The sequence below is a fragment of the Bison bison genome, unplaced genomic scaffold (assembly GCF_000754665.1).
Source record: "Bison bison bison isolate TAMUID 2011002044 unplaced genomic scaffold, Bison_UMD1.0 scf7180017864089, whole genome shotgun sequence".
NCBI lineage: Eukaryota > Metazoa > Chordata > Mammalia > Artiodactyla > Bovidae > Bison > Bison bison.
Genome location: NW_011494661.1, coordinates 3,224,871 through 3,249,538, shown reverse-complemented (window position 1 = coordinate 3,249,538; position 24,668 = coordinate 3,224,871). Strand labels below are relative to the sequence as shown.

Genomic DNA, 24,668 nt, shown 5'->3' with positions numbered 1-24,668 from the left:
CCACTTTGCAGCTTGTGGGATCTCAGTTCCTGGCCCAGAGATGGAATTGGGGCCACAGCAGTGATACCCCAAAACCAGTAGGCCACCAGGCAACTCCCCTGTTTCTCCACTCTTAAAAGTCACGTATTAGAAGCCTATGACAAATGTTAAATAATACTGAACTGGTTGTGTATGGATCTTAATAGTCCCGTATATGTAATTCCATCACAACATTCCTCACTTTAAGATCTTAAGAGAAGGGACTTCCCTGGCAGTTCAGTGACTAAGACTCCACTCTTCCAGTGCAGGGAGCCAGGGTTTGATCCCTCGTCTGAGAACTACATCGCACAGGCAGCAAGTCAGAGGTCACATGTCACAGCTAAAGATCCTGCATGCTGCAACCAATATCAAAGACACAGTGTGCCACAGCTAAGACCCACAGCAGCCAAGTAAATAAATAATAAATAAGATAATTTTTTTTAAAAAAAGATCTTCAGAGGAAACAGTACCTCCATATTCTTCCTCAAGAAAGTTTCACTAAGTGTCACTGACATTTACCTCCAAATATATCTGACTTTTTCTGGCCTGTCCCTCATAGATCACTGGCTGTGGCTTATGGAGGTTGCTCAATTGGATCCAATTTGGCTGCCGTTGTCTATAGTTCAGTGTCAATTCTCCTGTGCTCTATAGCCAACCATTTCCTTAAAAATGGATTTATTGATGCGAAAGACAATCCAGGTAAAGTATTTAATATATCTGTGACCACAGGACAATTATTGGAAAGCACTATATCATTAGCATGATTAATTCCAAGGAGGTATTAACTGCAACTGTTGCTTTAAATGACAGGGTCATTAAACAAGTTGGCCCCAAAGGGAGTCTTGGAATTAGGAAGCCACAGACCTAATGTTTTCAAACATCTGTGGCATTGGTATTCTCAGGGATTGTAAATGGCTATAGGGAGGCATTCTAGATTATTTTCGTTCACCTAAGGATTGTCCAAAAATATACCTCATCCTATCTGGCATAACATTACAGAAAGGGATAGTGTGTTCTGATTTTACGGAATAAAGTCATTTTTTTTCTAAAATGAAATTTACATAACCATGTAGCTTAACTACAGGTAAAGGAAGAAATAATTTGATGTTTCAACAGGTCATCTTTGTTTTTCATAAACACTGTTGCTTGTTGCTTGCTAAGTCGCTTCAGTCGTGTCCGACTCTGTGCAACCCCATAGACGGCAGCCCACCAGGCTCCCCTGTCCCTGGGATTCTCCAGGCAAGAACACTGGAGTGGGTTGCCATTTCCTTCTCCAATGCATCAAAGTGAAAAGTGAAAGTGAAGCCGCTCAGTCCTGTCTGACTCTTAGCGACCCCATGGACTGCAGCCTACCAGGCTCCTCCATCCATGGGATTTTCCAGGCAAGAGTACTGGAGTGGGGTGCCATTGCCTTCTCCACTAATAGTTGTCAAAGTGCATTCCCGAGACCAGCACCTCCTGGGACCTGCAAATTGTTTGACCCCCACATGAGAGCTACTGAATCTAAAACTCTGGGGGTGGTGTCATCAATCTGTGTTTCAGCAAGCCCTCCAGGTGATTCTGGTGCATGATGAAGTTGTGAATCATAGACCTATACTGAAGACATCCAATTCATTGATTAGAGCTATGTATTATGTCTAGCACTCAGGGTGTGTGTGCACATGCTCAATAGCTAGGTCTTGTCTGACTTGTTGTGATCCCCATGGATGGTAGCCCACCAGGCCCCTCTGTCCATGGAATTCTCCAGGCAAGAATACTGGAGTGTAGTCATTTCCTCCTCCAGGGGATCTTCCAGAGACTGAACTCAGATCTCCTATATTGGCAGGCAAGTCCTTTACTACTGAGCCACCAGGGAAGCCCATATGGAACTCATAGAACCATAATAGGTTGCAGTAAGACAGTTCAAGAGAAAGTGGGTAATAAGCCATCCTTTTGCAACAGTTAACAGTGCCAAGTTTGGGGGTATCATATCCTAAGCAGATATAGATCAGGTTCGGGGTGTGGGGTTCAGATTTGAGCCACACCTCTCCCCTAGATTCTAAGATGGTCTTTTTAGCCAGCAGGTTGTATTCTCTTCCCTCCTGGGGACTAAGTTGAGAGCATTTCCCCCAAAATCATCTCATGTGGTCATAAGCTCTAAAGTGACAGACAGGTGGGAGGAGGAGTGGTTGTTTTGTTTAATGGGAAAGTATTTGATCTCCTGCCCTCCTTCTCTCTTGAGATATAAAGGCCCATGAGTACTGAGGTCTGACCAGGGGTAGGACCCCCCAAACTTGGTAGGTCCCCCCAAGGACCTACCTGTACTAGACTCTGGCACTGTATCTCTTACCAGGTTGCTGTGCCTGGAGCTAGAGGGTAGGTCAGAAAATCTCAATAAAATTTAAATTTTCCAATTGTGTTCTCCATCTGAATCACATGTACAGGGGGAACACTGACCCCAGACAAGAATTAAGATTCAAATTAAGACAGGCTGGGGAGCCAGCAGAAATTCTCTGAGCCAGCTGGGCTGGCGTAAAGGGTGTATGAATGGAAAAAGGCATTTAACATAGAGGTGGTAGCTCGGTTGGAGCAATTTCTGATCTAATTGGTATAAAGCATGTATGTGTACATAGCAGTGTGAAGCATATGTCCATAATATGATACTGCCCTGTATTTTTATAAGAGGGTGAGGAGGGTGACAGGAGCAGTCACCATCTTTTGGGTTGGCCAATAGATGGCCAAGAAGTTCATTCGGATTTTTCCATAAAATGTTATGGAAACCCATATGAACTTTTTGGCCAGCTCAGTACTTTGGTGGAGGAGGGGCACAAGGAAATAGAGGGATCCATTCCACCATTTCTCAGTGGGGTCTGTGGGTAGATAAGTTTTTCTGATCAGCAGTCCACAGGGAGGGTGCCGACAGTCCTTGCTACTGAATGACCTGTGGGATTTCAGGTAGAAGAACTCAGTTGTACCCTTGCACCAGCCTGCTTGTTTAGCTGAACCTCACAAGGCAGGCTCCCTGTCTGGGTCTGCACAGTGTCCCGTGTAGATGCTTCCGTGTTGCCCATCTCCTTACTTGGAACAAGCCATACACCTTCCTTTAACGCCTTTCTCTAGATGACGATCATTTCTCCATTTCCTCCCCATCTTTCCTCTTTCTCTTTTTATTTCTTTATTTTTCCTTTTCTCCCCAGGACCTGCAGTTCTCCCCAGCATCTCTTCTTCAGGTGTACAAGTTTCTCTCCTCAGTTACCCTCTGAATGTCAGGGCTTTCTCCTCATTCATCTGACTTCTGTCCTTTAGAGGGAACGAGAAACAACAGGAGAGTGAGTGAGTTCTTTTTCTTTGGATGGGAGGAGGGGAAAGATGGGCGACTTCAGTTTCAGCCTGCAGCTAACTTTCTCTGATCTAAAGTTTCTGAACTCAAACACACACCCACCAAGAGGATAATTTGATTCTGAAGAACTCCATGTATTATACACAAGCAGTTAAAAGCCTTCTTTTTGATACATCTTTGATCCTATTTCTTTCTGCATAGTGAGTACATTTAATTCACTCTCTGTCAGAGCTTTTTTAGTAGAACTTATTGACCAAAAAGGGATGGGATGCAGTTCTGTCCTCTACCTTATAAGCTGATTAGGGAAAGAAATACATAAATTCATTGAAGGCAGAAGTTCTGTTCATCATTCTATCCCCTCAGTTATTAATACAATATCTTACATATAGTATATGCTTTGTGGAATCAAATTCAGGGCCACAAAATCTGGGGATGGTGAAGAACCAGGAAGAAATCTTAGCACATGTATAGGAGCTATTGTTGGTGCACTCCAGCTAGTTGTCATGATCTTGGAGAAGGAAATGGCAACCCACTCCAGTGTTCTTGCCTAGAGAATCCCAGGGACGGGGGAGCCTGGCGGGCTGCTGTCTACGGGGTCGCATAGAGTCGGACACGACTGAAGTGACTTAGCAGCAGCAGCAGCAGCAGCAGACACAAAGGAGAAAAACAAGGCAGCACTGTGATGGGATTACCACCGCAGCCCTCAGTCCAACACCATCTTGAGTCTACTTCTTTAGCTGCAAGTACAGATATAGTCTGTTAAAAGTTAAGGTCAAGTACATTTCAAATCTCTGTATATCTTATATGGATAAAAATGGGCCAAATGATCTTTAGACTAGTCTTCTCCCCATGTCCACTTACAAACTTCACCGTGAGCATCAGTGTGTATCCACAAGGAACTTTGACAGGCAGTGGCAGGGAGGGAGGCAGCCAAGGAAAGGATGCTGAGAATGTGCACCCTGTTTGAAGCAGGGGAGCAGAGTTAAAGCATACTAATGCACAGTGGTCAAGCTGTCTTTTTAAATGACATGTTCAATTGTGTCTGACTCTTGCAACTCTTTGGACTGTAGTCCACCAGGCTCCTTGTGCATCAGATTTTCCAGGCAAAAATATTGGAGTAGGTTGCCATTTCCTCCTCCAGGGGATCTTCCTGAACCAGGGATAGAACCTGTGTCTCCTTGCATTGGCAGCAGCTGCTTTCCCAGTGAGCCACCTGGGAAGCCCCTCTTAAATGTACAGAAGTGAAGCCAATCAGTCGTGTCCGACTCTTTGAGACCCCATGGACTGTAGCCTACCAGGCTCCTCCTTCCATGGAAATACATAATTAAAGGGCTTCCTTGATGACTCAGGAGTAAAGAATCTGCCTGCCAGTGCAGGAGACACGGGTTCAGTCCCTGGCTCAGGAAGATCCCCTGGAGAAGGAAATGGCAATCTACTCCAGTTTTCTTGCCTGGGAAATCCTGTGAACAGAGGAGCCTGGTGGACTACAGTCCATGGGGTTGCAATAGAGCCAGACACAACTCAGTGACTAAACAACAACACATAATTAAAAGGAATTGCTTTGAGGAGCCAAGAAGTGTTATCATAGAAAAGTAAAAGTGTTCCAGAATGAAAAACCATCTTAGCCAAGAGCAATACTTTGAAATTCATCAAGAAATCTTGCTACTTTAGGTATCTATTTTTTTTTAATATCACTGTTTCAAATGTATTACAACTATCAGCAACTTGATGTTGAAGCTTGAAGAATATTCAGGCATCTATAATGCTGTAGAAATGTTACAAAAAGAGGGAAGTGGACATTTTAAGGGTGATTTCTCAAATATTCACAGCATTCAGAATTTTAATGGTGCTATTGATAACCTTGTTATCTAATAGACTTCTGACTACAAAATGCATTAAACTTCTTGGCAGTAGTCAAATGAGTGGCAGCCAGAGATGGCATACATAGTGTGCTTGATAAAAATGCTATTTATTTAAAGTGTTAGAGTGGCCATTATGTTCAAGTACGAAGTTTTGAGACTCTCAGTAAATTTAATCTAGAAGAAAATGTTTCAGACTGTTTTTAAGTTTCCGTAGAACACAAGGTACTCTGAGTTTTTCCTTAAGAGAATGTCAAATGTAAAAGCTAGTTTTGACATATTCACAAGTAATAAGTTTTCTGGTAGCTTCCTTGGTTCTTTTGCATTATTGCCTACTTGTGGCTAAGGATATGGTGACTTTATAAGCTCAAACTTTCAGCTATTTCAGAAGTTTATATTAAATAAAGGTGGATGAGTTTATATTAAATAAACTTCTGAGTTTATTGAGAAGTTTATTTATATTGAATAAATATAGTTTATTTATATTGAATAAACTGAGTTTATTTATATATTTATGTGTGTGTATATATATATATTGAGTGTGTATATGTGTATGTTAATCCTATTCAGAGAATTGAGTGGAAAAGAATTCAAGTTATTGTATTACTACTGTTTTAACCTTTCTAAGACTCTTTTCCCTAATCTGGAAATGGGGGTCCTGATTTCCTAACTGGCAGAGTGGTTTTAGGGCTTCAGTAAATAATGTTCTAAAGTATGTAGAAGAAATAAATTCCCCTTCTGTGATCAAGACAATTACATTTTGTTGCCTTTTCCTTTCCTTTTGAAGTTGAAATAATATAACCCAATATAGGTAAAGCCCCAAATCGATAGGAAGCTTAGACTCTCTTGCTGCTGCTGCTGCTGCTAAGTCTCTTCAGTTGTGTCCAACTCTGTGCAACCCCATAGATAGCAGCCCACCAGGCTCCCCGTCCCTGGGATTCTCCAGGCAAGAACACTGGAGTGGGTTGCCATTTTCTTCTCCAGTGCATGAAAGTGAAAAGTGAAAGTGAAGTCGCTCTGTCGTGTCCGACTCTTAGCGACCCCATGGACTGCAGCCCACCAAGCTCCTCTGTCCATGGGATTTTCCAGGCAAGAGTACTGGAGTGGGGTGCCATTGCCTTCTCCTAGACTCTCTTAGATGGAAGCAATCTTAGAAAGTATATGGTTCAGTGATTCTTGTCATTTGTGTGGCTCATGGACTACTTTGAGAATCTGAGTCGTAACTCTTCACTACTGAAAAAAAAGCCTCTATACACAAAAATTATCATATAGCTTTAAGAGGTTCAAGGAGTCCCTCAAACCTAAGGTTAGAAATCCTCAATTTCATGTGACACCCTCAGTCTAAAGATGGAAAAATTAAGGAATATAAGTGATATGCTCTTTGAGAACCAAAATAATTTCAAAATTATTTTGAAAACTCTTCCCCCCAAAATCTCTAATTTAAGAACACAGCTTTCATTGATTTTTGAGCAGTGTCCTCAGACCACAGCTGCATTTTATCGGTGGACTTCCTGTCTCGTCAACCTTTGGTGTGTGAGTGACTAAAAGCTATTTGCAATCCCACACAAAGTGAAATGAAATAATTTGGGTATTGATTCTGTTTTTAACATGCACATTCCCCAAAATTATACTACTGCATTCTCGTGAACATTCATTAAGTACCCATCATATTCCAACGTCTATTCAAGAGAGTGAGAGCACAAGATCTTGAGACCCAGGTTCTCACTGATCTGAGCCCAGTCTAATAACAGGTTCATGAGCCTCTAGTGGGAGAGCTCAGAGAGAGGAGTAAGTCACTCAGCCTCAAAACTCTGAGGATGTCCCACACTTAAGGTAACATTAAAGTTATGACTTGAATGATGAGTAGTTTTCTTCTCGAAGCATCCAAATGACCTAACTCCTTGTGGATGCAAATTTTAATACAATGCACAACTTTCCTTTAAGTTTAGAATAATTTGCTTACTTTATATGTACATGGTAATTACTCCCAATATGTGTGGGGTGACCTAAAAAGACCTGTTCGGTAGTTTCATCAACCATGCATCTTCATTCTCAGCCACACAGTTTGCAGACCTCAGGGTCATTGTCCTCTCTGGCTTGCAATTTCCAGTCACAACATGCTTGCAGATCCTCTCCTCAGTGTCCCTCCGCCTCCCTCTTTCTTTTCTGTTCCCATTACCATCTTCCAATCATTCTCCATACACTAGACCTGGCCCCCACCAGTCCTTCCTTGTTCTGCACAGTCACAAATTCATTTTCCCAAAATTAACTTATTCTAAAGCCCAGAGAAGAAACATTCATTCCAAGTTACCTATAGCATAGAGTTGTGTAGTGTGTGTGTGTGTGTGTGTCTGTGTCTGTGTCTGTGTGTGTGGTCAGTCATGTCTAACTCTTTTGTGACCCCATGGACTGTAGCCCACCAGGCTCCTCTGTCCATGGGATTTCCCAGGCATGAATATCGGAGTTCGTTGCCATTGATCCTCCAGGGGCTCTTCCTGACCCAGGGATTGAACCCATGTCTCCTGCATTGCAGGTAGATTCTTTACCACTGTGCCACCTGGGAAGCCCCATAGGATATAGTTACTAAGTCTTTTATATTCTTAAAGCCTGGATGATCCAATCTCAGGCTCCTCAGCCATCATAACCCAGCACATTTCTGCTCCATCTGGGCACGTGCAGGGCAGAGCTGGTAAGAGCTCATGCTAAGTTAGGTCTCACCTTTACTATGTATTAGCTGTTTCATCTCATCTCTCCATGCTTGTTTCTTCATCTATGACTTACATGAATAAATAGCCAAATGGCTTAAAGTTGTTGGGAAAATTAGTATGAGGACACATAGGAAGTGCCTGGTGCTGCACCTGACACATCCTTGGTCCTCAGTAAACGATACCATTTGTAGCCAGCTGCATCCTTGCCTTCCTCTGAAATGCACCACGTCTCTGTCATTTCTAGAAACGCTTCTTTCACTTACCAAGGTCATTGGTTTCTCCTTTAGGACTTGCCTCAGTTTCTGATTATCTTCCCACTGATTCCCCCACATGCACCTGCTCTCAGCTGTCTCTCCTCACATCCCCTTCATCACCTCTGTTGGCTTGACACCGTTTCCAAAATTCTTACGTTTCCTCACCATCAGAGCTAGAACTGTTCCCAAGTAGAGTAGACTGCTGTGCAAAGTCATGAGCCTCCTTGATTTCACCTTTATGTGAGGACATTGAAGTGATCATGAAACAGAGGGAAGATTGGATAATGGATGCCTGAGGGTCCTAGCAGGAGTGATTTTTGGAGTCTGAGCTGTTTAAAGCAGGGTCATGTCTTATATTTCCTCCCACTTCCCACAGCGGAGATCTTTGTAGGCACACTCCACTCTACGGAGTTTGGCTCACTGTTTTCCTGAAGAATCAACCTACTCTTTGATCCTTGTCAAGAGGACCAATGGCTTTCATCCTGCAGGGGAATTTAGGAGGATGGGTACCAGGGTTGGAGGATGGGAACCCCCACGTGCATCACACTGTAACCTATAGTGAGTGTATAATAAATGTTTAATGAACAAGCACCAACCACCAGCTGTGTTTCACTGCATCATTGTATGTCACTTGGGGACAAATTAAGAGCAAATGAAAGTCTCCTCCACATTTAAGGCTGAGGTTATAGGGAGATGCTGAGGGACTAGATTATTGCTCCCCCTGCCCAAAAAAAAAAAAGACTCCTTAGGTTCCTCAGAAAAAGCTCTTTATCTGAATATTTTCCTTTTCTTCCCTACAATCTCTATATATGGGCAAAGAGAGAGTCCAGAAATCTAAGACAATGTTTATCTTTAATATCCTTATTGAAATCTCTGTTTTGAAACAATCTCATTACACAGGGCACCTCTAATTTTTGCCAGTTCATTTTCTCTCTGAAATCAACTGCTTTGCCTTCTGAATTCCAGGTAGCTGCACTTAATCTCTTTGTGGCCTGGCCTTTTCAAACTAGTTTGCTGTAATACGAAAAGAACCTTCAGCTTTAAAGAACGGCTCCCCACCCTTCCCCAGTTGGAAGGGAGGAAATCAGTTAATTGCAGCCTGTCAGAGTTGTTTTAGGTGACTTTGTACTTCTTCAGTTTAAGATCAACATGAACCTTAGGCATTTCAGGCTGGAAATTTAAATAGCAGCAAAAAAGCCTGGGTTTCGCTAATGCCAGGAATGACTCATCTGGTGAGAATGGTATTGTATTGATAATACAATACCGAGAGAAGGAAAAGACTGTGGTATCTGCTTTTCTTTGTTTCTCTGACCTTGAGGAGAATTATAACTTGTTTGTTGCAGAAGTTGAGCATCTAATGTGCTGATGCACCTGTTAGCTCTAATATGTTAAATGGCAAAGCACTTGCCGTTTCCTGTGATTACTTTGTGGGTGAAGTATTTTCTGCAATCTGGTGAACTGATTTTTGTTTTGTTTTGTTTTAAAGAATGTATTCATTTGTATTTCTTGTCTCTCTTATTTCTCAAAAATATGCTTTCTCATTCTGTTTCAACACCCTGGTCTCATCATTACATCTTTTAGAATCCGCTTGTTTTTTTATTTTCAAGGTAACATGATTATGATTTGTTTTTAATATAGAGACCATGAACCAGGCGACTCCTGCGAGGAAGCTAGAAGAGGTTCTTCATCTAGCAGAGCTCTGCATTGAAGTCTTACAGCAGAATGAAGAGCATCATGCAGAGGTGATGACTTGTTTTAACTGTCACATAAAGCCGCGCATAATGCTTTGCGACGGTAGGAATGGCACTGAAGATGTGGCCTGTCCGTTGCCTTTGATACACACCTGGCCGTTTATCTATAGTAAACTGAGTGTGTGTGCTTTTCCTGGAAATATAACTCCTATATGTTACAAAGGAATTGTGTATGTCTATAATTTAGTATCTGTACCTGACAACTGTCTTTCTGTGCGGAACACGGAAGAGCTTATGAGATCTGCCAAAAGTGTACAACTAGCAAGAAGCAAAGCTGGGACATGACCCCCATCTAATGATGCCAGATCACTCACCAGCTTTTCTCCCTGTATCCTGATGGCTTTAGTTTAGAAATGTAAGTTAGTCAACGTGCGCAAGGAGAAGTAGCGAAGAATAACAAAATCACACTGAAGACATTCATAACTGCATCACTGGTAACTCTAGTGTTTCACTTTTACCATCAAGCTTTTCTTTCAATTTTCACTAACCCTGCATTTTTAATAGTTTTCGAAAGTTCTGGTTCTAATTACATATTGACATTCAGTAGAGATATAAAATGGTATTTCATCAGGCAAGCTGCTTATTCTGAGATTTAAAAGTGTCATTCTTTCTAATAGCTATGAGTTTATTTTTTTGTAAAAACAGTTTTCTGACTTTGAATTAGGTAGAGAAAATGTATAAAATTAAGTAAATGTAATAAATTTCAGTGTCCTAGCAATCCTTTTATTCTTGAGAAAGTATGTGAAACGAGCAAGAAGGAAAAAGAACAGATACAGAAGAATTTATAGAATATTTATATTTAATGAAGCCTAGTCCTCAAAAATATAAGAAACTATAGGAAGTACATTTTAAGCAAATTCTCAGAAAAGTATATTCATGGAGCCCTGCTATAGATAACTAAGATGTATTGTATCTGCTTATAAATATGATCATTCAAAACATCTGCTTTTAGCTCACACTATGGAATCTAGTTTTTACCTTGCATCTGTCATGTGTGAACTTGTTATGGATATTTTATTTTAAACTGAAGAAACAGCTGCTTCAATAATTTGAAATGAATTCCCAGGAGGAGCTTTTCTAGGCTAGTACTACTGCTGTGTTACAAGGAAAATGATTATATGATAAAAATGTATGTATGTGTTGTCTTTGTCTTTTGTTAAAAGGCATTATCATCAGAATATTAGACCTTTTTGAATTCAAAAAAAAATTCTGATTGGCTATCCAATTTCACCTAAACAGGTACATGTAATTTACATTTCACAAAAATTACATTTAATATTCCTACACTAATAAGGAAAATAATAACTCTTCTGTCTTTTAAGTGTAAATAATGTTAAATACTCCCTGCAACCAGTACCTGCTTGTTAAAGTACAATATATCCAAACACAATTAAAATGTAAGTATTACTTATTTTCTAAGCTACAAAAATAAAGTTGATTTTATTGAACAGACATAATCAAAACTTATAAATATCACTGAGCTAGATGCCAAAATGCAGAAGTATTATAATGACCTCTTTTTAAAACGCTTTGTGACACTATGGCATGTCTTCATTCCACAATGCTTCCAAATTCTTGGGATTCCTCAGGGAAGAGAGGTGAGTAGAATCGTTTTCATCATTTTTCTAGCATGGAATAATTCTTTTATGTGAAGATAAGATAGAACCCACTCGGGTTATAGTTTTAAAGCTACCTTAATCCCTCTCCTTGGAATGAGCCATTCCCTTCTCCAGGGGATCAATCGAACCCAAGTCTCCTAAATGGCAGGTAGGTTCTTTACCAGCTGAGCCACCAGGGAAGCCCAAGAATACTGGAGTGGGTACCCTGTCCCTTTTCCAGCAGATCTTTCTGACCCAGGAATTGAACCTGGGTCTCCTGCCTTGCAGGCAGATTCTTTACCAGCTGAGCTACCAGGGAAGCTGAAATTAAAGACTGTATGTATTTAAGGACCAGTCTTGGTTGTACAGTTTCCATGGATGTCCAGGCTAGACTGTCTTCACTGCACAAAAGAGAACCCAGCCCAGCTCCCTAGGTGGAGGTTAACGCATCTGTCTGAGACACCTTCAAGTGGCCGTGTGTCAGCGCCTCTCTTTTTCCCTCCTTCCCTCCTCAGGGCTGGTTCACTTCACGGGGCCAAGAGGTTGTTTCTGTCCTTCAGCAGTTTCTCAGTTGAGCAGGTTTCACGTCCTTCAGATCTTTCACAATAACTTGCTTCTAAGACAGTCCTCCCTTCTCTCTGAGGGCCTCTCAACCTCTCCCCTCAGGCTTTTCTTCCGAATTTCTGTATTTTCTCTTGAGAAAGATAGCTTAAGCTCCTTTCCAGAAAATTTTTAAAGCCCTCTTTCACATTCCTGGGACGAGACTGTGTCTGACCAGAAATTTAGACAAACTGATCTGACCACTGTGCATCTAAGGCCTCTCACTCTGACAAAGGCAGCAAGTTCCAGATGCCTTCTGGAAAGCCTTGGGCTCTCACCCCAGCACACGCCTCCATACACATGCACCACATTCCTGGTGAGAAAACTTGCCGGAGGTACACAGTCAGGCTGACTCCAGACTCTACACTTTCCAGGGAGCCATGTTGTTATTTCTGAATTTCAGAAATAACAGAGTGGCTGGGATGGGCTTTTGTCTTAGTTCTGCTGGCAGGTTTGACACTCAGCATCATAGCAGGGATGTAAATGCAGAGAGAAAGATTACACTGCAAGCCTGAGATGTCCCTTTCAATCCTGTCAGAGTCTTCCTTTCCTGGTGGATCCTGGGACTTGGCTATGGGGATGGAGGGTCAGGAATATCCCCCAGGGAAGAGGCAGAGAGAGAGAGACAGCGTGATGGATATGAGCCCAGCTCAGGTTATTACTCTGTGACTTATTGTTGCAGCAGAATCTTAATTGAAGGTCCCTAAAATATTTTAAATATGATATCGTTCGCCATATTGGTGACACTGTAGGCCAGGCGAATGTCAGGCAGTAATTCGGTGTTTGCCATTTGGCTCACTGTGAATGGTGGATGTATCCTGCTCTCCAGCTGACTGGGTCCCAGGCTGTTCCACCAGCAGAGGAGTGCAGGGAGAGGAGTTCAGTGCAGACACGCATACTTGTGATTATGGTCATTCATGTAAACATCAGTGTCTGAGCCAGATTATGTGTCTGGATGTGCGTGAGTGAGTGAAAATCGCTCAGGCATGTCTGACTCTTTGCAACCCCATGAACTATAGCCTGCCAGGCTCTTCTGTTCATGGCATTCTCTAAGCAAGAATACTGGAGTGGGTAGCTGTTCCCTTCTCCAGGGGATCGTCCTAACCTGGGGATCAAACCTCAGTCTCCTGCTTTGCAGACGGATTCTTTCCTGTCTGAGCCACCAGGGAAGCCCATGCATCTGGATAGATTCTGACAAAAAGAGAAAGGATGTTTGATTTTTAAAAATGTTTCCCATTGTTTTTGTTTATTCCTTATCCTTATTGTTGTTCAGTCACTAAATCCTGTCCAACTCTGTGACTCCATGAACTGCAGTGCACCAGGCTTCCCTGTCCTTCACTATCTCCTAGAGTTTGCTTAAACTCATGTACATTGAGTTGGTGATGCCATCCAACCATCTCATCCTCTGTGGCCCCCTTCTCCTCTCACCCTCAGTCTTTCCTAGCATTAGGGTCTTTTCCAATGAGTTGCCTGTTCACATCAGGTAGCCAAAGTATTCAAGCTTCAGCTTTAGAATCAGTCTTTCCAGTGACTTATTCATAAACAAGATCTGTTTACTACCCACTACTAAGTAACTGCAGTCATCTCAACAGTTGAGTTCATCTTAATTACACAGCATTTATATCTGGATAGCCAGTGAGATAAATCGACCTTTCATATTAAGGATGGGTTTAGGTTTAGGGTTAGATTAGCCTGTGGTACAACAAATGTCCCTCTTTTTGGAAGAAGATGACCAGCAAGTGACTTTCATATGGCTGAGCTATAGAGGAAGAATTCCACTTGCAGCAGGACTCTCAGACAAAACTGCATGGTCACAAATACCCTACTGAAAATGTTTCTTAGTCACTAACCTACAAACATATAATAATAAGACTAGCACTTTACCTTGACATACCTTTTGAAGGATTTTCAGCTCCACATTTCACTTGATTATTTCAATATTTATATTCATCTAGGAACAAAATTAGGGAGATATTTTCATGAATTGAGTTGCAGAAAACTATGATTCCTTTGACATAAGTTTAGGTGTCACCCTGAAGGTTCAAATCCATTCTACTGGCTCCTCAAGAGAGCTTCAATATTTCTAGAATATGGCCTCTCAGCATCATATTACTATATGTGTCTGTTGGGGGGTGTAATGATACCCTAGACACTGAACTGTGTCCAGAGCTTTTAGGATCATCCACAAAATACAAGATTACAAACTGATCTTTTCGGGGTGTGAAGGAAGCATATAATATGTTCCAAAATCAGATGTGCTATTTTTGCTCATTTATGCAGTCATCATTTTTTGTTGTTATAAAATATGAAATGTTTACTGCATTTTGAGGGTAAAAGTAATAAAAAGACTAAGACCCCAAAGAAATATGAAAAGATATTTTTTAAAATAAGACTATAATAGATGTTCTGGCAAGAACATCCTCAGAGGACAAAAACATTGGTCTGATCTGCAGAACTAAATAGACAAACAGATGAGCAGAAAGGCAGTGTGCTATATATATAGTTGATTAAGAAACTAGATAGACAGTTTCTAAATATGTAGTTGATTAAGAAACTAGAAAGACAGACAGAAAGGCAGTGTGCTCTATATAGAGTTGATTAAGAAGAGGCCATATATGTAAGAGCTTGGTCTCTACAACTCCAGCTGACCTGAATTCAAATTATTGCTCTGTTACCAATTTTATGACTTTGGGCAAGTTCCTTAATCTTTCTGACTTTGCTAACCTGTAAAACCCCTGGGTTGGGAAGATCCTCTGAAGAAGGGCATGGCAACCCAGTCCAGTATTCTTGCCTGGAGAAACCCATGGACAGAGGAGCCTGGTGGGCTACAGTCCATACGGTTGTAAAGAGTCAGACACAACTGAAGCAACTTTGCATGCAACCTGTAAAATAAGGATAATTGTACCATCTACCTGAAAGGATTAAGTAAAATAATGTGCAGAAAGTCTTTAGAACAGCACATAGAAACTATTCCATTCATGTTGGACATTACTATTCTTAAAACATCTAAAACTAACATTGTAAGATTTGTGTGAATTTTGACTCATTTTTGTGTTGCTGATAATATCCCTTGACTTTTCCGTACAACCCTGGAGGAGGCTAGGACAAGTATTGTTACTGCCAATTTGCAGATGAGGAAGTGGAAATCCATCCAGGAACTGATTTGCCCATGAGCACTCAAGTCTCACCAAGTTCAAAAGCTCAGTACTCTTCCAGTTTCAGAGATAGTCTTACTCGCCACTGTTTCCAACTTCACTGAGTAAACAACCATGGTTTTCAGAGTATTGTCAGCCACGAATATCGTTCTCACCATACAAGATTTATTTATTGTTAGAATTTTGATAGAAATAGTATGCCTAAGAACTGCAATCAAGTTTTGTTTTACTTCCCTCTTAATCAAGTTAAACGTTGCTTTCTGCCCATGCTGTCTCATTTACACTAATTCGTGGCTTAGCTTTAGGGCCAAGACTTCTGATTGGTGCCCTACAGATGAATGCGTTTCTCAGAAGGGTTTTCCCCTCCCTGGTGGCGCCCCTCATGCTGAGGAGCCTCGGCCACCCCCAGGAAATGGTGTGTAGGTAGGAAATTATACAGCCTCTCCTCTTACTACCAACCCAGAGTGGGAGGACTGCCACCCAGAGGGGTGGCAAAAAGCAGAAGCGGGCAGACAGGTGGTAGAACTGACCCTGTGTTCTCAAGGTAACAGCCTGCAGCCCTTGCTTTTCATTTTCAAAGACAGTAGCTGCTTAAAGCTTTCTCAGCTAATCATTAGAACAATCAGTATCCATCACAGATTGTCTTGTTCAGCAGGAATAACATTATCAGAAATACAGTTTAAAACATAAAATATATGCATCCGTAAAACATAATGAAAATTTCAAGTTGATAGCAAAGTCTTGCCAACCTGAAGCTGTTTTGTGTGTGTGTGTGTGTGTTGTTTTTAAGAAAATTATATTCCATTGCGTTCCATTCTCCATCATGGCTCTATCTTCCAAGTTAACTTTAAAAAGAGCTTTGGAAATTTTTCTCAGAGTCTTGAGACAGTCGTGACCTAACATGACTGTTATTTTCTTAATTTGAACCTTTTGCAAAGCTATTGGTTGTGAACTGGAAGTGAGACTTTGAAAATGTTTCTCTTTGCGGTACTGCATTTTTCCTAGCATTTCTATCCTGCTGTACTCAGAGGAAAGAATCCAATTCTTCTTATCTGTGTCACTAACACAGCTCTCAAAGACAGGAGCAAGATACATGCAATGAAATTGTGTCCGCTACTTTATTTTATTTTTTTTGCATTTATATTATTGTCATAAACTCATTCTAAGAGAAATTTAAATTTAAAAAATTCAAATATAATATTTTCAAAGAGCAATAGATTGATGTACATAGAATATACGGCTTCCAACAGATTTTTACATTCATATATTTGTAACAGCAAAGTCAAAGTTATATGCATGGAGTCAACCATTAAAATGTCCCTAACACTAGAGCCTGTTATTTGTGCCATACCACTCTTTTTCTTTAACTACTGTTTTCTTCATTTTCCACCTACTAATTAGTTACACAATAATATTTTTTATAAATATACTGAACATTATTATTGTGGCAAAAGTTTTTAAGAAAATACTCAATCTGTCAATATCTTATAATCCACTTTTTTTGGTTTGTGGTTTGGCTCTTTTTATTATAATTGAATTTACATTGGAAGAAATTAATGGAGTTTTGCAACCACAAATCTCGCATGTTATTAGAAAGTTCTTCAAAATAAATATGGACTTCTCTGAGTATAGTATGATGAAACTTTTTCTAAGGTTACTTTTAATTGAAAGAATAACAAAAATATCTGTATCACACAAATTCATGTGATAGTTTTATAGTTACTTGGTTAAAAAGTTATAGTACTATCAAAAGCTACATTTAAAAAGGGGAGGGGGGAAGACCTGAGAGATATTTCACTCAAAGCAGTGTAAAGAGAGCTCTGCTGCTGCTCCTGCTGCTGCTAAGTTGCTTCAGTCGTGTCCGACTCTGTGCGACCCCATAGACGGCAGCCCACCAGGCTCCCCCGTCCCTGGAATTCTCCAGGCAAGAACACTGGAGTGGGATGCCATTGCCTTCTCTGAAAGAGAGCCCTAAAACATGTTAAATTAATCCAAAATTAGAAAAATTCAGATTAAAACAAAACTGAGATACTATAGCCAGAAAAGCTCACATTATTTTTTATGTGAGTATTCTCTGGTGGCTCAAACAGTAAAGTATCTACCTGCAATGCAGGAGACCTGGGTTTGATCCTTGGATCAGGAAGATCCCCTGGAGAAGGGAATGCCACCCCACTCTGGTATTCTTGCCTGGAGAATTCCATGGACAGAGGAGCCTGGTGGGCTACAGTCCGGGGATCACAAAGAGTCAGACACAACTGAGTGACTAACACCCGCACATAATGAGAATACTAAAAATAAGATATACCTTCTAAGAAAAATGTCAAGTATACAATGCAGTGTTGTAGGTACTGTCCTGTTAGTAGACCTCTAGGATGTGTTTACCTTATATAATTGAACTTGTGTACCATCACCACCACACTTTCACAAATACCCTCCTTTTAGATCCTTTCCCCAGTCAGTCCACTCTCTGAAATGACCATTCCACTCTCTGCTTCTATGAAATTGACTATTTTAGATTCCTCATATAAATCATAAAGTATGATTATGTACAGTATTTGTCCTTTGTCTGGCTTATTTCATTTAATATAATGTCCTCCAGGTTCAATCATGTTGCTACAAATGGCATGATTGCCTTCTTTTTTTCAGGTGAAAATTATTTTATTGTGTGTACCTATCATATTTTGTTTTCCAGTCATTCATCTGTGGGCTTTTGTTATTGTTGTTCAGTCACTAAGTCATGTCCAACGCTCTTTGACCCCATGGACTGCAGCACCCCAGGCTTCCCTTTCCTTCACCATCTCCTGGAGTTTGCTCAAACTCATGTCTATTGAGTCGATGATGCCATCCAACCATCTCATCCTCTGTCACCCCCTTCTGCTCCTGACTTCAATCTTTCCCAGCATCAGGGGCTTTTCTAAAGAGTCAGGTCTTCAAATCAGGAGGCCGAAGTATTGGAGCTTCAGCTTCAATGTCAGTCCTTCCAATGAACACTCAGGATTGATTTCTCTTAGGATTGACTGGTTTCATCTCCCTGCAGTCCAGACTCTCAAGAGTCTTCTCCAGCACCACAATTTGAATGTAAAAATTATTTGGCGCTCAGCTTTCTTTATGGTCCAACTCTCACATCCATACGTGAATACTGGAAAAAACATAGCTTTGACTATACAGACCTTTGTCAACAAAGTGATGGCTCACTTCTGTGTCTTGTATACGTGTTCAATCACTTCGGTTGTGTCCAACTCTTTTCAACCCTAAGGACTGTAGCCCACCAGGCTGCTCTGTCCATGGGGATTCTCCAGGCAAGAATATTAAAGTGAGCTGTCATGTCCTCTGTATCTCAGCTACTGTGAATAGTACTGCATTGACTGTGACAGTGTAAATATCTCTTTGAGATTCTTATTTCAATTCCTTTAGAAATATACCCTAGGATGGGATTGATGGATTATATGAGAGTTCTATTTTTAATTTTTGAAGGAACTTTCATACTGTTTTCCATAGTGGCTGCATCAATTTACATTTCTATCAACAGTGTACAAGGGTTGTCTTTCCTGTACAACCTCAAAAAAACTTATCTTTTGCTTTTGTAAGTAATAGCCACTCTAACAGGTGTGAGATAATATCTCATTGTGGTTTTGATTTGCATTTGATAAATCAAATGATGATTAGTGATGTTGAGAACCTTTTCATATACCTGTTGACCATTTGTTGGTCTTTGGAAAAATGTCCGTTTGGTCCTATGTCCATCTTTTAGTCATGTTATTTATTTTTTCTTTTGTTTTGTTTTTGCTTTGAGTTGTAGGAGTGTATTATATATTTTGGATATTAGCCCTTCATCCTGTTTATGGCCTACAAATATTTTCTCTCATTCCCTTGTTGACTGTTTTCTTTGCTGTTCATTAAGTTTTTAGTTTGATGATTTGCTTGTTTTTTCTTATGTTGTCTGTGCTTTTGGTGTCATATCTGAGAAACCATTGCCAAGGCAAAGCTAAGAAGCTTTTTCTCTATGTTTTCTCCCAGGAGTTTCATAGTTTCATATCTTAAGTTTAAGTATTTAATGCTTTTTGAGTTGATTTTTGTATATGGTGCAAAACAATAGTCCAGTTTGATTATTTTGCTTGTGAATATCCAGTTTTCCCGGCACTGTTTATTGAAGGGACTGATCTTTCCTCATTTTATATTCCTCAAGAATATAACCTTTTTGAAGGTTAGTTGATCATATATGTGTGGGTTTATTTCTGGGATCAGTATTCTGTGTCATTGGTCTAGGTGTCTGTACTGATGTCAGTGCAAGATTGATTTAATTACCACAGCTTAGTAATATACCTATTTAGATATCAGAAAGTGTGGTGTCTTCAGCTTTGTTCTTAACATTATTTAGGCTATGTGAGGTCATTTGTGATTCCATCTGAGTTTTAGAATTTTTTTTTTATTCCTGTAAAAAAAAAAGGTCAATGGAATTTTGATAGGGCTTATGTTGAAACTGTAGATTGCTTGGGGTAATATGGGCATTTTAACAATATAAACTCTTCCAATCCATGACACTGGGTAGTTTTCATTTATTTGCGACTACTTCAGTTTCTTTCATCAGTGTTTTATAATTTGTAGTTTACAAATCTTTTACCTGTTTGGTTAGGTTTATTTCTAGGAATTTTTACTCTGTTGTTTCTTAATTTCTAATTTCTTTTTCAGATTGTTATTAGTGTATACAGAAATGCACATGATTTTTGTATGCTGATTTTATATCCCAAGTGTGTGCATGCATGCTCATTCACTCAGTCATGTTTGAGTCTTTGCAACCCTATGGACTATAGCACACCAGGCTGCTCAGTCCATGGGATATTTCAGGCAAGAATATTAGAGTGGGTTGCCATGCCCTCCTCCAGGGCATCTTTCCAACCATTTGCATGCTTATATATTCATAATTATCCTAGTTTTCTGGTGAATTGACCCTTTTCCATTATGTAATGACCTTTTTTGTTTGTTGTGGTAATTGTTAACATATGTAAGTATAGCCACTGCTGGTCACTTTTGGTTATCATTTGCGTGGAATATTTTTTCTACCCCTTCAATTTCAGCCTATGTGTGTCCTTAAATTTAAAGTGAGTGCCTCATAGGCAGCAACCTTATTGTTGTATCTTGTGGTTTTATCCATTCAGCCACTCTGTGTCTTTTGGTGAAGAGTTTAATCCATTTACATTTAAAATTATTGATAGATAAGACTTACCTTTCAGCTGGACTTCAGATCTTTTCACCATCTATTTTAAACTTTTAACTCCAGTCACATACAAAACCCTGCAGTTTTACTTCCTGAATATACTTTATGTTATTGGTGTCAAATGTTACCTCTTCTGTACTAATATGTATCCCTTAACAAATTTTTGTGGTTATAGTTAATATTAATGCCTTCCTCTTTTGGATTTTATAGGACTGTTTCAAGTTATTTATGTACCAGCATTACAGTATTATTTGTCTATGTATTTACCTTTACCAGTGATATTTATACTTTCATACGTATTTATGTTAGATTTAGCATCCTTTTGTTTCAACTTGGAGAATTTTCTTTCACACTTTTCTATAAGGCAGGTTTAGTGGTGACAAACTCGCTAAGTCTGGGAAAGTCATTATCTTGCCTTCATTGTTAAAGGACAGTTTTGCTGTGTATGATACTCTTGGTTAGCAGTTTTTCTTTAGTATTTTGGATATATCTTACCACTCCCTCCAAACCTCCAGGGTTTCTGCTGAGAAATCTGATAATATTAGCCTTATTTTTTTATATGATGAGTCATTTTTCTCTTGCTGCTTTCAAAATCCTCTCTTTATCTTTAATTTTTGACATTTTATAATTATAATATGTCTCACTATGAGTCAACCCAGCTTGGATCTTTTGTGCTTCATCAATTTGTATGTCCACTTCATTCCCCAGATTTGGGAAGTTTTCAGTCATTATTTCCTTAAATAAGTTTTCTGTCTCTTTTTGTTTCTGGGACTCTAATAATACATATCAGATTGGTTCACTTGAAGATGTACCACAAATATCATAAGCTTTCTTCAGTCTTTTTCGTTCTTCTTTTTTTTTTCATTCCTCTGACTAGATAATTTCAAATTATTTGTTTTCAAGTTCATTGCTTCACACTTTTACTTGATCAAGTCTGCTGTTGAAGCTACCCTTTAAACTTTTTGGTTATTGTATTCTTCAGCTCCAGATTAATAATTGGTTCTTTTTTATTGTTCTCTTTGTTGAACTTCTCATTTTTTTCTTATATTATTTTCCTGATTTCATTTAGTTATCTGTTTTTTTTTCTCTTATAACTCACTAAAGTGCTTTAAAACAGTTTTTGAACTTTTTTAGGAACTTTATAGGTCTCTATTTCTTTGAAATTGGCTATGGGAGCTTTATTTTGTTCTTTTGCTTGGTGTCCTGTTTCTAGATTCTTCATATTTCTTGTAGTCTTGCATTATTGTTGTGCTTTGAAGAAAGTGTCACTTCCTCCTTTCTTTACAGACTGACTTCAGCAAGGAAAGGCCTTCACCAGTCAGCTCAGCCAGATATTTTAGGTAGTCTGGCTGGTCAGATCCATAGGTGGGCTGGTTGGTGGGCCTGCTTCCAGTTTCCATGGACAGGTCACATTATTTTCGAGAACTTCCTAAAAAGTAAATATTCTTTTCATCCATTTAAACAGCAGAGAGTTTTTAGGTCCTATCTAGTGGGACCTAATTTACACTGGAGGGACCGGAAATCCCTCTGTCTGAATGTGTGTTTTAGTTTTAGACTCTTGATTCATAAAAAAGTACTACAAGTAAAATGTAATTCTTTAAATGAGAAATCATTTTATGGATATATATTTAAATAGTAAGCAAATTTTGTATTGATAAACATGAAATCTAATATAGAGTTAAAATATAAAATGACATTTTATTTCTAAAAATACATCAATTTAAAACATTTGAAAATATGTAAAACAAAAATTCCTTGCATGTCTTAATTTATTCATAACTACTATGAATATGTTGGTGTTTTTATTTCAATTATTTTTCTCTATGACTAGAAATATTAAAACATTTGGTATCATATTCTACAATAGTGTCCTACAACTTCACTTTTAGTCACATTTTCACAGTATTTGTGTGTGTTTCTATCAAGTAATCTATATTTACATTATTTCTTTATTTGTTTACAGGCATTTGCCTGGTGGCCTGATTTATTAGCAGAGCATGCAGAGAAATTTTGGGCTTTATTCACAGTAGATATGGATACAGCACTTGAAGCACAACCACAAGACTCCTGGGACAGTTTTCCTCTTTTCCAACTGCTTAATAATTTCCTCAGAAATGACGGTAAGCATTTGCATTTCTTTTAGTGTATTAAATGAGGAAGAGGAGAGAACGTTGTGTGTGTGAGTATGTATTTACAGAGTTCTAGCACTTGCTCAATAAGGATCAACCCGGGTAATACGTTTGCTCATTCCCCAGGTATATCTGGCTGGGATCCATGGGAGACCAGCAACACTCTCACATTGTTCCACTGGCCCCCAAAGTTGCTCTTATGCCTACCCTCCTGCCTTCAGGAGTACTGATAACACAGGGACCTTCTCATTCTTGTGAATCAGAAAATCTTCAAAGATCAATATTTCTAAAGTACCTGAGAATGCTAACATCCCTGAAATACATCCTAGAAACTTACTATTCTAGATGTCCTGCCATATCAAGGCTTCTGCTAATCCACAGTGTGCTAATGCTTGTGGAACAGATTCGGTTCTACAGATGATAGTAATGTTGCCCTGTGGTATGGCTTGCTCTATCTCATTTAGAAATTAAAGAGAATATAAAGTTTCTCTACTGAGACATTTTTTTCCAATGCAGTAATAACTTTTATCATGATTCTGGTCCGTGGTCTTCTAGCAGATTGTATAGACACAGGTTTTCATCTGAATTTTTGGCGGCGTTTCTTAGCATAGTTTCCTGTGGACCTTTCCTATGATGATTTTTTAGATGCAGACACAGAGAACAGACTTGTGGACACAGGAGGGCAAGGACAGGGTGGGAGGAATTGAGAGAGTAGCGTTGACGTATATACACCACCAAGTGTAAAATAGACAGCTAGTTGGAAGCCGCTCTATAGCTCAGGAAGCTCAGCTCGATGCTCTGTGATGACCTACAGGGGTAGGTGAGAGGCTCAGCAGGCAGGTAGTATATGTGTACATATTATCTGATTCACTTTTCTGTGCAGCAGAAACTAAGGTGATGTTACAAAGCAATTATACTCCATTAGAAAATTTATTTTTTTTTAATTTCCCTTCAACTTAAGTTTGGTTTCTGCTGACAGCCTTTGCTTCTACATTTGTAGTGGTCTTGGAGTCACTAATTCCCTATTCTAGGACATTCCTGTCACTTTAAGCCAGGTTGAACTCTGTGTCCTCCTAACCTCTGGTTCTGACTTATTCTGTTAGGTCAGTAGAATGTCCTTCTTTTGTTGCATATGTTCTTTCTCCAGCCATTATTCCCAGTCATTTCAGATCAGATCAGTCGCTCTTTGCAACCTCATGAATCGCAGCACGCCAGGCCTCCCTGTCCATCACCAGCTCCCGGAGTTCACTCAGACTCACATCCATTGAGTCGGTGATGCCATCCAGCCATCTCATCCTCTGTCGTCCCCTTCTCCTCCTGCCCCCAATCCCTCCCAGCATCAGAGTCTTTTCCAATGAGTCAACTCTTCTCATGAGGTGGCCAAAGTACTGGAGTTTCAGCTTTAGCATCATTCCTTCCAAACAAATCCCAGGGCTGATCTCCTTCAGAATGGACTGGTTGGATCTCCTTGCAATCCAAGGGACTCTCAAGAGTCTTCTCCAACACCACAGTTCAAAAGCATCAATTCTTCGGTGCTCAGCCTTCTTCACAGTCCAACTCTCACATCCATACATGACCACAGGAAAAACCATAGCCTTGACTAGACGGATCTTTGTTGGCAAAGTAATGTCTCTGCTTTTGAATATGCTATCTATGTTGGTCATAACTTTCCTTCCAAGGAGTAAGCATCTTTTAATATCATGGCTGCAGTCACCATCTGTAGTGATTTTGGAGCCCAGAAAAATAAAGTCTGACACTGTTTCCACTGTTTCCCCATCTATTTCCCATGAAGTGGTGGGACCGGATGCCATGATGTTCGTTTTCTGAATGTTGAGCTTTAAGCCAACTTTTTCACTCTCCACTTTCATTTTCATCAAGAGGCTTTATAAGGGTGGTGTCATCTGCATATCTGTGGTTATTGATATTTCTCCCGGCAATCTTGATTCCAGCTTGTGCTTCTACCAGTCCAGCGTTTCTCATGATGTACTCTGCATAGAAGTTAAATAAACAGGGTGACGATATACAGCCTTGACGAACTCCTTTTCCTATTTGTAACCAGTCT

At 39.8% G+C, this 24,668-nt stretch overlaps 1 protein-coding gene across 5 annotated transcripts in view; it reads left to right on the top strand.

The window, feature by feature from the left end:
* CADPS2 (Ca++-dependent secretion activator 2) overlaps positions 1 to 24,668 on the top strand; it is a 375,512-nt gene that overhangs the window by 261,072 nt on the left and 89,772 nt on the right. For all 5 annotated transcript variants that reach the window (XM_010838081.1, XM_010838080.1, XM_010838082.1 and 2 more), the window contains exons 15-16: positions 9,797 to 9,900; positions 22,441 to 22,597. In XM_010838081.1, coding sequence (XP_010836383.1) covers positions 9,797 to 9,900; positions 22,441 to 22,597 — 261 coding nt within the window. The remainder of the gene's footprint in view (positions 1 to 9,796; positions 9,901 to 22,440; positions 22,598 to 24,668) is intronic.